Below are 14886 nucleotides of genomic sequence, written 5' to 3'. Positions count from 1 at the left end.
AGGCTCTTCAAATCACATTCTCGCTCATACCCACGCATAAAATTGTGGGACAAGGCGATGATGGTAAGGAGTCAGGAAGTAAAGCAAACATTGGATTCGGATGTGCATTGATGCCTTCCTACAGTGGAATGCTGCCTTCAGCATTTTAGTGATTTCGGATGGAGCCCATGTTAGCAACATGGTAAATTATGTTAGCATCATGCTAAATCATGCTAGCTTTATATTAAATCATGTTAGATTTGTGTTAAATCATGTAAACATTATGGTAAATTATGTTAGCTTTATACTAAATCATGCTAGCATAATGTTTAACCATGTCCGGTTTAGGTAATTCGTATTAGCTTCATGCTAAATAATAGTAGCTTCATTCTAAATTATGCTAGCTTTATCCTAAATGATACTAGCTTCATGCTAAATAGGGTTAAAATATGCTAACTTGCTATTTTCCCGCTGAAAAAACAGCATCAAACCAGCATGGGAATTATGCTATTGCTGGTATGACCAGCATGGGATGCTGCTGCTAGTGCTGGTTTAGCTGGTGCTGATGCTGGTTTGGTGCTGGTTTAGCTGGTGTTCACTGCTGGTCTTGCTGGTATGCTGGTTTTTCCAGCAGGGTTATCCTTTACTTAACCTTCAAAGTTCCAAATGTAAAAATCACAGCAATATTAAGGGGCACCTATTATGCAAAATCCACTTTTGCAAGGTGTTTGGACAGTGCAACCACCCTATGATGAAAAAAATCCACCGCTCCTTGTTTTAAATTTCCATTAACCCAAAGCAGACATTAGCATGCCATTTTGATTCTCTTATCAATGTGAGGTCCACTAACAGTACATTACCATCGTTTCTACACTAATTTAGATCCAGGACTATGATTTGTTGCAGCTGAGAAAAGTTTGATGACTCTTTGTTGTTTCATTTTCATGTGCTTTGTTTTATTTATATTTTGTGTATAATATAATCACTTTATTTGTCTATATCACAGGTCACTACTGTATTTGCAACAAAGCTTAAGTCATTTTCCTTTGTGCCGCTTCTGAAAAGATTGCCTGTTGAGAACCGAGCTATACCAACCTGGACAAAGGTACTCCAGAGCAGCAAACCAAAGGTGTGGACTTCAGAAGCATTCAGCTCCTGTTATTTAATTTAATTTAATTTTAGCACCCAGTTAGATGGACATAAAAATGCCATCAGATCTAAAAGAAAATGATTCACAAATCACTTAATTCACTCACCATTCCCAGCAAGCCGTCATTTCACCATATAGGTTAAATATATAGTCTGCTTGAGCAACCCACTTTTAGCCAAAATAAATTTCAATTTGGTTACATGTCGTTTTTTCCAAAATAATGTATGACATTCCTTTATGTAAACAAAGTCTGGTTTGGTTTCAATCTATTTATTACATTTTTTATTTAATTTTGGGCTGTGGTTAGACGTATATTACATTTTCACTGACAGACCACATTTTGCCTTGTTTTAGCCTGGGACGTGTTTGAACAACTATTAGACTTTTTTCAAAACCAAAATTGCTTTAAAATAAAAAGTAGATTGACATCAAAATAGCTTTAAAGAAAGCCATTAACAGGAAAATGTAATTATAACATTTGTATTGGCTTCTAAAATGGCACAACATCAGGCTCAATATCATTACAGGCAAAACACTGTTGGTTGTTGCATGTGTAATTCCCACAGTGCGGTCTGTTGCTCAGACAAAGCTCTCAAGGTTCAGAAGACAGAATGACAGATTTTTCATTTTTGTATGTGTTAATCCACTTGCACAAACCTAAAAGGCAGACTTAAATTTCAGTGACTGAAATCAGTGAGTCTCTTGGCAGAGAAAATTACCCATGTGACTGCGTACTGCTCAGATGTAAAAGGCATTTACTGAAGGCCATAAACAGTCTGCATGTGTACTTCCATGTGAGTGATAGATCCCTTATGTACATGGTCTTCTGGTTAAAAGACATGAAGGATGAAACATTCTGTGCAGATACACATAATGTATAAATGCAGTCACCGGCTCTCTCATAGTCGGGATGCTTAGGATCTGGCAATAGCCATAGTTGAGGCCTGCTGTGGGACAGCTGATGTTTTAGATCTGGTGTAGCTTGTAACATTTCCTATTTCAATGTCAGATTTCACAAGAGCCAGGGGATTCCGAATTAAGCAAGACTGATACAAGCATCTACAAAACTAATGTTTACAACCAAGACCATGAGGAGGAAGAGCTTGGAGAAACGTTTAAGATGGCGATTCAAAGTGAGGTGAATATTTTTGGTTTGTACTGTCAGTGCAAGAACTGATCCACTATTGTCTGTAAATTCACTGCTTAATTTTTTCAAGAGTGTCACAATTGCATTTAATATGTGTGATGACAAACATATTTGTAGATCTAATAGTATGAAAGCAAGTTTTTGTAGCAACGAGGGAGGAAGGACTGTTTGTTAAGAGCAAGTTTAAAAATCCATGGCTCAATCCTCATTTAATTATTTAGGTTGTGCTGCAATGACTATTTAATAACTTAAATTGCTTTAATTGGATTCATCATGGTAATGAGTCTCATTTGTTCATCAAAAGAGTTTGTGGTCCCCTGTTAGTGAAACCAGACACATTAGGGCCATCACACTAGAAAACTGCTTTTACAGAGCTTTGGATGGGAATGTTTATTGCATGTCATTTCTGTGCCGCCAGTGACACCACACAAAATGATTTTCTTCTGTGGCACACATATAACACATTTCACCTTTTACATTCATTTCATGGTGTAAGGCCTGAATCAATATTGTATCTACTTTGTATGAGCTACTTCCCCATTAACACTGCATAATTTATTATCAATCAATGATGAGATGTGGAATTGTTGCTCCAGTAATGTTAATTGTTCTTTCATTGTTTTCTTTTTTTCTCAGATACAGCCAACTGACTCTTTACAACCTAACTCACCCACCAAGCTAGCTGGGCCTTATGTTGAATCTGATAGCATAACTCCTAAGCCTAGCCCTGTCCCCATGGAAACCATTGATAACAAATACCATGGGATTTCTCATCTAAGCTTTCATAACACTTCGATGGGTGCTGAGTTCAGGCCTGGTCTGGTTTTAAATAGCCCATCCCAAAGAGAGGAGGTGCTTAGCCCTGTCAGCTCTGTTGACTTATTCACCTCCCCTGCTTCCTCTAAGGAGTCTATTCTCTCTGAGGGCTGGGACAAAGAGAGGAGTTGGTCAGCACTTCACATGTTGTCAGGTGATGCTTCTCCTGCCCTACTAAGTCGAACTCTCTCCCCATGTTCTTCTGTAAGATCAGGGGCCTTCACACCCTCAGTGATGAGAATTAAGCGGCATGCCTTGGCTCCGGGTTCCAGCTTGCTGCAGATGTCATCCACTTGTGGAACACCCTCTTGTGACAGTCGAACAACCTCACCTTGTCCATTGTCGCCCCGAGCCAGACACAGGCCCCCACCAACCCAACTCTCCCTGCTGACAGCCATCCTCCGGAAAGGTCGCCTGCCTGTCCTGTCCTCTGCTTTTCAGAGACCCTACACGCCCTGCTGGCCTATCTCTTCATTTAGCATGTCATCCTGTTTAGCATGTTCAGCTGCTTCTGCTGTTGCACCCATAAATGTGTCCAAAGCAAAGACTTGTTCCTCTGTAGATAGACCCTGCAGAGAGTCTTGCCAGAATCTGCCTGACCACAGTTCTCTGACAATAACATCATTAGCCAGTGCACCTGACAAAGAGCCGCCAAAATCACTAGAAAGACTTATCTCTTGCCGACATGTTGCTGGGAATAGTAGCATTGCCTTACCTACAGAATGCAGTCATTTGACTTCAAGAAAACCAGGACACAAGGACAATTGTTTACCTACAGTTCCTGGCCCTCTCTCTTGTACCTCCTTTTCCCACACGAGGTCTTTGTCTCCTAAATCGAACACTTTGCCCTGTTACAGCTCTGACCAGCCTCCATTAATGTCATGGGATCGCATTGCTTCTGTGGATCCTAATAAGTCTTTGGCCTCATCCATTTTTAGTGATGACCTAAAATCACACACTTTGTCTGAAAAAGATTTTTTAACACTAAACCAGGGACAGCAGTCATCTGATCTCTCTGCTGAGCTATCTCTAAAAGACAAAGGAAGTTCATCTGACCATTTTGTCAGCTACTCATCAAAACCGGCTCGTAGTTCATTTGAAACTTCCTTCTTTCCAACTCCGAAATCACGCGAATCACACGATAACTCTTCACCCTTGGATTTAAGAAACACAACGAACAAATCAGATACCCTCCACCAAAATGGCTGCAAAAGTGATGTTGAAAGAGTATGCCTGTCATCCCCAGCATTTAGACTGTCTCCCTCTCCCAGACCTGTAGGTCTCACCTGTCTGTCCTATACCCCGTCAACCTCTCCTGCTTATCCCTCTGCCCAACTGTACTCCTCCACCCCTGAGCGCTGCACACGTTCCCCAGCAGTCCCAAGCCGCACGCTCTCTGCTTCACCCTCATACTCTCTCTGTTCATCACCCTCTCCTTCCTTATGGAGTAGCACATCAGACTGCACAGATGGTAAAAATAGAAAGGTACAGAGCATGCCCTTTTGTCAATACATGTATGCTACTGTGAGTGCAATGGCATTCGCTGTTTTGCTCCAGTATAAATGACATGCATTCCCATTGCCCTTACACATCACTGTAAAAAAATTATATGCATCTTACTCACGCAAGAGCAGTACATTTTGGAAAAGGGCAAGTTTGTAATGTTGCATGTTTAATGTTGGTTTGTAATTTTGGATTGGACAAAATGTGCATGTTTGGAGTCTTTTGTAGACATTTTGCTAGGTTATTTAGGCAGATCTTGTCATTGAGTGACAAGTGTTGACAAACACAACAGAAAGCAAGTTTAGTTGTTAATAGTTGGAGAGCTGAAATAGCTGAACTTAAGCATATAATTGAGCTGTTTTAGCTGCTTGTGTTTTAATATGAAGTGTTACACAATGTGTGCTAAAGCAGATAATCATAATAATAATTATATATAAAATAGTCAACTTATATAAAGGTCTGTTCATTTGTAAATTATCCAAAACTATGCATAGTTACTTAATTTACAGTGCAAACCCTATCCTGTTTCATTAACATAAAAAAGCAATTATTTTGTGATGCTTGACAATATCATGAATGACTTTTACTCCCCATTGCTTGTGCATTATGCAGATGTTGTGTTATTCAGTTTCACTTTTGACTCCTATGAAACTAACTTATCAAGCACTCTTTCCTATTATAGAAATACAAGATCAAATCCACTTATAAGGCACTCGCCGCTATTCCTACAAATACGCTACTTCAGGAACAGCAGGTAATTATTCTTAACAATGGCTCTTATTTAGGGTACAAAAATGAATCCTGTTCACTCAATATCAGCCATTATATAGCCATTACATTACAATTCTTTAGATTCAATTTACTTTTATTGTCGCTAAAGAGGGTCATGTGGTGCTAATGAAAGAGGGTTAAATCGAATCATTGATTTCTTCCTTGACGGACAGCAGAATAGAATTGCTTGTAAGTGGTTGCTTTTTAGTAGGTGAATGAATGACCATTAGATAGGCATTAGAAAAGTTTACAATATACTGGACAAATTCGAAATAATCAAAAAAAATTGAGTTCTAAATTGAACTGATTCAAGAGCATTCAGAATTTGGTTGATCTGTCCAGCCACCTCACATGTTAAGGTTGGGACTTTGTAGAGTATGTCAACAACATATTCATTTGTCATTTTTCTTCTGAAGGCCATAGATGATGATGTCAACAAAAATGAGGCTTCCTTCAGCCTAGCGAACAGCTATGCGTGGGAGGACCCACATTCAGAGGTAATTGAGACCACAGTATATAGCAACAGGGTTGTCACCAGTGGCCGGTTGCATAAACTTCTAAGACTAGTCTAGTTAGTCATGTTTTTTTTCCAAGACTGATCATAACGGTTTAAAGTATGTTACATAGAAAGCTAGATTGGTCTTATTCAAATCCAAATAAAACGACTGATTAGACCTAACTAATTGCAAGTTAGTCTGACTCATTTTTATGACTTTTTAGTCTTAACTTCACGGCTATGTTTATGCATCCGGCCGCAGGACATACAGAAGGGGGACTTTTTGTTTTCATGGGGGGGCACACTTCATAAGGTTAGAAACAGACTGAACAAACTCATTTGAAATAGACCAATACAACTCTACAATGACAACAAAACACATAAGTTATCTCACACCTGTACACAATGTAACAAGAGTCTAGACTGCTTACAATAATCAGCTACGCCAAAGGAATAACGAGTGATATATAAACCTACAATACTATATGCTTACTGTATACCCTTCTTATATCATTTATATTGTTTTTAACAATGACAGTGACAAGGAAATGTAATAGGAAATGTGAAAATACAGAGTAGAATGTGTTCCAAATACCTGCGTTAATCCAATCACAATGAAAAATGCCCTTTCGGCATAGTAATACTTCAAAATATTAAGGATGTTATATAAAATGACCACCAACATATGAACTGGCCATCTCTCTATGCAGATGTGTTCTCCAGCACAGCTACGTCAGCAGTCTGCAGAATTGTATGCCACCATTGACGAAGTTCTAGAAGACCCCATTCAAGAAGTAAGCTGCCACCATTATTAGAGTCATTATTTTCCATGATTGCAAAAAAATGTCATGCTTTAATCAAATCTTTTCCAGCATCAATCGCACCATGTGAAAAAAGCCACTGAGTGGTCTACGGCAGCAGAGGCACCTTGGGTACGTGATTACTGAGCAGAAGCTGTGGTTTCTCTCAGCTTTAGTGTGATTATCTACAACTGAATTGTTTTCAATCAAGACATTATTTATATTGTTTGTCTAGAAAATAATATTCCTTTTTTGTATGTATTATCTAATCAGTGTTATCATTTTCAAATGAATTGCACAGTTAATAGATACACCGAATGTGGCAAGTAACAACAAATGGATATCTGTTTTGCCCAAACTTAAGGACCGTGAGAAGCAAACAAAACTGTATTTACATTCCTAAAAGAAATCTGGATACTGTTATTATAAATGATGCACAACAACAGTTGGATAAATTCACCTCCCCATCTAGCCTTCACAAATATCATTAAAAATAAAGTTGGCCCCCTCTGCTTAAGCTCCGAGGTAACTTAGGTAGCACAAAAGTGACATGATTTCAGTCATTTATTCTGGCTAATAGAGATGAACTTTAGCCAAGTTCCACTGGGAATTAAGCCCCTGCTGTTCATATCTGGCCTGTAATTGCGACATCTTAGAATTGTTTGATTACATTCACTTTATGGGCTGCTTTGAAATCGGGCAGGTTTCTCATTCTTTCCTCACATATTCTTACTCTTTTACTCTGAATTTCTAAATCCACAGACATCATCGCCATCTCCAAAACCGTTGGGAAGGGAAACAAAATATGTGAGTGTTCCGACAATTATTTATCTTTGTTAATATTTTACGCTCAGACTTGTGTACTGAGAAGGTACACAGAAATGAAGTGTCCCTGAGGATAAGTAGAACATCTCAGTAAAAGGCACCTTAGTAATCTTCCTGCAGGCACCCTTAACACTGCACATTTTAGACGTTTCCTTGACTGGATAACTTCCATTCTCCAAACCGCGTATCCTCTGCAATGATCCAGTTAATAATCAGATTTACTGAGGTTTAACTTATAATAAATCTAAGTTATAATGCAAAAATTGTTACATCTTTCTGCTTTGCATTGTTTATGCCATGATTATTGTATATTCAAAAATTTTCAGATCCTTTCATACCTTTTCTGACCTCTTCTGAATAATTTACTTTTAATAATAGTTCAGACATTGTTTACATTCTGAGATTTGAGCTGAAATGGATTTTTACACTTGGACAATTGTAGCAAATTTTCTTGTCACACAAATCACAGACTTTGAAAAGCCACTTGTTTTTAGCTTTTCCATTTAAGTCAGAAAAAGAAATTTAACAGAATATCATAGACTCAGCACTGACTTAAATAATGTTAATTAAAGTGTCCAAATGAAAGATTTGATGAATTATTTCATAATTAAGAGACAATTAAATACACAATTATAGTAGTTCTGTCAAAACTGCTGATAGTAATTCTTACCTAAAGGCAAACCTATACACTGTCATTTAATGCTGCAGGAAGTATTCAGTTTAATATATTTATGTGCATTTCATTTTTGATGACTTATTGATGTCTTGCCTAAAGCAACCTATTTGTTCTCCTAGGCAAATCCTCAGCTTCAAACTTCTGCATTTACTGCTAAAACTCTGGTATGCAATTCATTTTATGAATTACTTAATATGCAAACATTCAAAAATGTTGATTTAGCAATGTATTTATGTTTTTCAACATATAAATAATAGCATTGGTGTGAGGGTTATAGGCAGCACGTTCTGACATTGTAGGCGGGGTTTTGATGTGCAGGGTTTCCTGTAAAAACTGTCAGCTGTGGCTGCCAGAAAACATCTATAAAAATACAGTAAACAATTTTATAGTTTAAAACAGTGAGAAATCCCATAAAACATTATATTTTATGTTCCCTTTCAGTCTGTCACTACTACGTCACGTCGTGACCGACGAATTGGGAACTCGCTTAGAGAGACTAATCTGCCTCGATATACTAATAAAACGGCAATGAACTTGGCATTGAGGTATTTGCATAATGCTGGCGCAGCCCCACCCCGCCAGGTGCGTATATAAGCCGCAGGTGCAGAATCCTCCCCCTCACCTCCCTCACCAGCGGAGCCGCTAAGGGTTACACGGGGATCCCTCTGGTGGAGCGGGGGGTCGCGATGCAGCTGTGTCTGGCCACAGCTGCCTCCTGGAAAGACCGCCCAACCCTCCCCTCCCGTGCTTGCAGACAGTTGTATGGTTTAACAGCCGCTGCCCACCAGGCATGTGGAGAGGCAGCTTCAGCACTCCATGCCATGGCGTTGCTGCAGGTTCACCAAGCCAAGGCCTTGAGGGATCTGCACGAGGGAGGACACCGCCACTGATCTGGCTCTCTGTGCTACGAAGGTGACAGCGCAGGCGATTGGTCATGCCATGTCCACGCTGGTGGTCCAAGAATGCCACCTCTGGCTGTGTCTAGCGGACATGTCGGATTCTGACAAGAATAAGTTCCTGGATGCTCCAGTGTCCCAGACCGGCATCTTCGGCGAGCAATTCTCCGCAGCTCAGAAGCAGACGGAAGTGATCGCTCAGAACATGCCCTGGCACAAGCGAACCGCATCTTGCCCTCCAGCACCGGCTGCCCCGTCTCCAGGTCTCCAGAGGATCAAGAGAGACGTGAGCGGGCATTCACATGCTCATCCTCCCTCTCCTCTATCGCCAGTGGGTGTTTCTCGGAGTCTGCGCTCTCCGCTGAGGAGACCAGACGACCATCACCCTCACCGGAGTCTGCGCTCTCCACTCAGGAGACCAGACGACCATCACCCTCAGCGGGTTCAGGTCAGTGTCACACACACACACACTGTACATATTTGTGTTCTCACGGCACACGCACCGGCAGTCCCACCTGTCCCGCTCCGCTGCCCCACCGCTGGTACACCGGACGTGCCATTAATTCCTCTCGTGCGGTCTCTGGGTGCTTGGTTTCAGCTTCCCAGCCCGTCTCGTTGGGTTTTACGCACGGTCCGCCTCGGTTATGAAATACAATTCAGCCGGCACAAACCCAAATTCTCGGGCGTTTTTCGTTTCACCACGGTGAAAGCGTCCGATCCACATGTACTGCGTGCAGAAGTGGATGTCCTGCTGGCGAAGGACGCGATCGAGCCGGTCCCTCCAACCGAGATTAGGTCAGGGTTTTACAGCCCGTATTTCATAGTACCCAAAAAAGGCGGTGGGCTACGACCGTTCTTGGATTTACACATTCTGAACAGAGCTCTTCAGAAGAGATCCTTCAGGATATTAACGCCGAAGCAAATATTTAAATCGATTTGCCCCCAAGATTGGTTTGCAGCAATAGACCTGAAAGACGCGTACTTTCATGTGTCCATTCTCCTTCGTCACAGGCCATTTCTCCGCTTTGCGTTCGAGGGGCGGGCATATCAGTACAAAGTTTTACCTTTCGGGCTGTCTCTCTCTCCCCGTGTGTTCACGAAAGTAGTGGAAGTTGCGTTAAAACCCCTGAGAGAGAGCGGCGTTCGCATTCTAGCTTACATCGACGATTGGCTTATAATAGCGCATTCTCGGCGGACGCTTTGCGACCACAGAGATTTAACGCTTCTGCATCTTGCCCGTTTGGGTCTTCGGGTCAACTGGAAGAAGAGCAAACTCTGCCCCACGCAGAGGATCTCTTTTCTCGGTATGGAACTGGACTCAATCGATTTATCGGCGCGTTTAACAGAAGCGCGCGTCCAGTCAATTCTGACTTGCCTTGATTCATTTGAGGGAAGAACGCGGTCCCGCTGAAACAATTTCAAAAGCTCCTGGGGCATATGGCACCAGCCGCGGCTGTGACACCGCTCGGTCTGCTCCATATGAGACTGCTTCAGCGTTGGCTTCACGATTGAATCCCGAGGAGAGTGTGGCGCGCCAGCATCCACTGTGTAACCATTGCACCTGCGTGTCACCTAACATTCCCCCCGTGGTCAGACCCCGCGTTTCTCAGGGCCGGTGTGCCCATGAGACAGGTCTCTCGGCATGCTGTTGTCCACACAGATGCGTCCGACATGGGCTGGGGAGCCACGTACGACGGGCTTGCAGCTTCAGGGGTGTGGACAGCACCCCAGCTGCACTGGCATATCAATTGCCGCGAGTTGTGGGCTGTATATCTGGGACTTGTGCGCTTCGCTATGGAGCTGCGAGGGAAGGATGTACTAGTACACACCGACAACACTGCGACTGTTGCGTATATCAACCGTCAAGGTGGTTTGCACTCTCGTCACCTGTCGCATCTCGCTCGTCATCTCCTCCTTTTGGAGTCAGAAGCTTCTGAGGTCCCTTCGTGCCATTTACATCCCGGATTCGCTCAATACAGCGGCAGACGCGCTTTCCCGAGCTGCGTGCACCGGCGAATGGCGACTCCACCCCCAGACGGTTCAGCTAATTTGGAAGAAGTTCGGTCGTGCGCAGATAGATGTGTTTGCGTCGCCGGACAATACCCATTGTCGCCTGTTTTATTCACTAACCAAGGGCAGCCTCAGTGTGGATGCGTTGGCACACAGCTGGCCGCACGGATGCGCAAATACGCATTCCCTCCAGTGAGCTTAATCGCACAGACGCTGTGCAAGGTCAGACAGGACGAGGAGAGCCTTCTTCTGGTCACGCCTTACTGGACGACCAGGAGTTGGTTTCCAGAACTGATGCTCCTCTCGACAGCCCCTTCCTGGCGGATTCCCCTGAGGAAGGAACTTCTTTTTCAAGGAGGGGGCACGTTATGGCACCCGCGCCCCGACCTGTGGGATCTCCATGTATGGTCGCTGAGTGGGCGGTAGGTTGTGGTGATTTATCGCAAGCGATATCTAACCCCATCTCTGCAGCGCAAGCGCCGTCTACTAGACAGGCTTACACGCTCAAATGGAACCTGTTTGTCACCTGGTGCTCTTCGCAACGCGAGGACCCCCAAGAATGCCCCGTTAATATCATGCTCTCTTATCTTCAACACCGGTTGGAGCATAGGCTGTCACCCTCCACCACTAAAGTTGATATCGCCGCTATATCTGCACATCACTCTTTAATAAACGGTAGATTGGTCGGCCAGCATGATTTAGTTATTAGGTTTTTAAGAGGCAAACCTGAACCCTTTGTGCCCTCCCTCTATTCTTCCTTGGGACCTGTCCATGGTGCTGAAAGCCCTGCAGGGACCCCCATTCGAGCCTCTGCAGTCTGCGAGTCTTAAGTTTTTATCAATAAAAACTCTGACCCTGCTAGCATTGGCCTCCGTAAAGAGAGTAGGGGACCTACATGCATTCTCCATTGATGTTTCGTGCCTTCAGTTTAGTCCTGCTGTCTCGAGCGTAACACTTAGACCCAGGCCAGGCTACGTGCCCAAAGTTCCCACCACTCCCTTCAGAGATCAGGTGGTGAGCTTGCAAGCGCTGCCCCCGGAGGAGGCAGACCCAACCATGGCTTTGTTGTGCCCCGTACACGCACTGCGACTCTACGTGGATCGCACGCAAAGCCTCAGGACTTCAGACCAGCTCTTTGTCTGTTATGGTGTTCAGCAGAGAAAGCTGTCACTAAGCAGAGGATGTCTCATTGGATAGTTAATACTATCGCCCTGGCTTATAATCTGCAGGGCATTCCTTGTCCATTTAATTTGAGAGCTCACTCCACTAGGAGTGTTGCCTCATCTTGGGCTCTCGCTATTGGTTCTTCGTTAACAGACATCTGCAGAGCTGCTGGTTGGGCGACACCTAATACGTTAATTAGATTTTACAGTGTTCGTATTGAGCCTGTCTCCTCTCATGTTCTTTCCTCATCAGGAGGAGCACGGAGAACAGACTCGCACGTCGGCTTGCAGCCTCCGACTGGTGCTTCACAGTAAGTGTCAGTATGGAAGGCCTTTAAGACCGAAATGCGTAATGGTTTGATTTGTCCCTCCTCCGCTGCCTTGGCAGCTGATGTTGCGGAGCATTGGCTGTCAGCCTCTCACTAGCTGTATCCTCGCGAACCTATGTGTTGGGCTCGGGCATCCACTTTGTGTCCCCTAAGCGGGGTTCCTTTGTGAGTATTTTTCCGTGGGGTTAATCCTACTAGCCCACGTTTCCCTCAGCAGAGCACTGCTTTGCTTACACAGCCACGGCTGTCCTTCTCAACTACGGTTGTCTTCGCCCACCTTTAGCCCTTAACGGGGCGGTGGCTTCCGCAGCGTTCCTATCCCGCTCAGATAGAGTGCTGCCCAGTCGCTGGCATTACTGTGGGGTTAAAGGAACATCTAGCGCCCGTCCTTCTGCCTTAATCCTATTCTCCATCTCCTTAAATGGAACCGGAGGGCTTTTTTGCAGACACTGGAAGAGGTCAGCTCCAAGTGGGGTTTTGGCCGGTCACATTTTTCGGGCTTTCTCAGCGAAAAGAAGCTAATTTCGTATTCTGCACCTGCGGCTTATATACGCACCTGGCGGGGCGGCGCCAGCATTATGCAAATACCTCAATGCCAAGTTCATTGGCGTTTTAGTAGTATATCGAAGCAGATTGGTCTCTCTAAGCAAGTTCCCAATTCGTCGGTCACGACGTGACGTCTCCGTTCCCTCCTTCAGGGAACGAGGGTTACATCCGTAACCGCGAAGTTTTCTTAACTGTATATTTTACAGCAAAGTGTAGGTATATTGTACACAGGGGCTTTGCACAACATCTTGGGCCGTATGCATAGTAGGCAGTCCTGCTGGGCTCCCATGCCCCACCCCCATAATGTATTCCAGACTCTTCAAGGGCCCTGGTAATCAGAACTGGTTTTACCCCCAGTCCGACGCCCCTGATTGTACAGTTCTTAATAACATATTTTTAATTAATTGACATGTGACCACAAAGCCAGTAATAAGGGTCAGATACAGTTCTGAAGAAAACATTATAATATTACAATCTGAGTAATATATTTAGCATAAGGCACAAATCTCATTTCATATCCATTTTGAGCAATTACAGTTATCACAATAAGGAAAATAAAACCATGGTTTAATTAGTGTAGTAATCATGTTATTAGCAGATTAAGTGACATGTTTAACTAAAAATAAAATACCATGGCTATTATGGTGAGACCATCATGCATTTGTGGTTACTAATTAAACAGAAAAAAAATATGCTTATGGTTCAGTCATGCTTTGTTTTCTTAATGGGAAATCATCTCAAGTGCATTGCTAAATAATGACTACACATCAATCACCCTGTAAAAAGTATGTGTTAAATTAAGGACAGCAGGTTGTTGTTATTGTGGTCTTTAAACACAGCAATACACTGTAAAAAAAAATCTGTAAAATTTACGGTAAAATACTGGCAGCTGTGGTTGCCAGAACTTCACTGTTAAAAATACGGTGACAATGTAAAGGACATTACAGTAAGCTTTTTTCCCAGCTGTAAATTTCAGAGTTTAAAACAGCTGTTTTTAAGGTAAATTACTATTAAAAACAAATATACTGTAAACTTGTTTAAGGTAATTTCCTGCTAAAAAACATCAATAATGTGAAGCTGTTAACGAGAAACTACTGTGAAAAACAAAATATATTATGTAAACCCCATTACAGTCTTTCACTATGAAAAAAAACATCACAACTGTATCATCTATCACATTATTTTACTGCTAAACAATATCAATAATGTGAAGCTGTTTACAGTAAACTAATGTGAAATACCACATATTCTGTTAAACCCATTACATTCTTTCACTATGAAAAACACATCACAACTGTATCATATATCACAGTATTTTATTGCAGTTTGATCTACAGTAAATTTCTGGCAGCTGTGGTTGCCAGAATATCACCGCATAAAATACAGTAGAACACATGAGAACATACAGTTTGCTGGCATTATTTTTATCACACACAGCTACTGAATTTTCAAAGGGAATACAACAAAACACAAAGTTCCCATTAATCAAGCCACACTTAAACATACAAACTAAGACATGGCTTTTGCATTTGTTTTGAATAATGCTATTTTTAATACCTCTAATTTTCTTAAAGTTGTTGGTTAGAGTCTGGAGAATGTTCAGAAAATCTAATTCCAGCATAGTAATTGAAAAAACTGACTTCAGAACTGTAATATAACATTTGCACAGTTGTTTTTTTTTGAGGATTTAGTCATTCCATCTAATAAAAACAAACTGGTGGTATACACTTAACAAACTGTTTGTGTTGTACAATTACAAAAATAACGAACTTAAAGTAT

The 14886-nt window shown here is 42.4% G+C and overlaps 1 protein-coding gene across 6 annotated transcripts in view; it reads left to right on the top strand.

The window, feature by feature from the left end:
- The window catches only part of mlip (muscular LMNA-interacting protein), a 96914-nt gene that overhangs the window by 25722 nt on the left and 56306 nt on the right, over positions 1–14886 (top strand). For 3 of the 6 annotated variants that reach the window (XM_065249338.1, XM_065249344.1, XM_065249372.1), the window contains exons 2-10: positions 986–1108; positions 2139–2267; positions 2913–4577; positions 5278–5349; positions 5783–5863; positions 6573–6656; positions 6735–6794; positions 7425–7469; positions 8283–8327. In XM_065249338.1, coding sequence (XP_065105410.1) covers positions 986–1108; positions 2139–2267; positions 2913–4577; positions 5278–5349; positions 5783–5863; positions 6573–6656; positions 6735–6794; positions 7425–7469; positions 8283–8327 — 2304 coding nt within the window. The remainder of the gene's footprint in view (positions 1–985; positions 1109–2138; positions 2268–2912; positions 4578–5277; positions 5350–5782; positions 5864–6572; positions 6657–6734; positions 6795–7424; positions 7470–8282; positions 8328–14886) is intronic. The other 3 variants (XM_065249365.1, XM_065249352.1, XM_065249359.1) reach the window with 3 other exon arrangements.

The sequence above is a fragment of the Paramisgurnus dabryanus genome, chromosome 20 (assembly GCF_030506205.2).
Source record: "Paramisgurnus dabryanus chromosome 20, PD_genome_1.1, whole genome shotgun sequence".
Taxonomy (NCBI): Eukaryota; Metazoa; Chordata; class Actinopteri; order Cypriniformes; family Cobitidae; genus Paramisgurnus; species Paramisgurnus dabryanus.
Note: the sequence above shows the minus strand (reverse complement) of the source record. Positions and strands in the feature narration are given on the sequence as shown.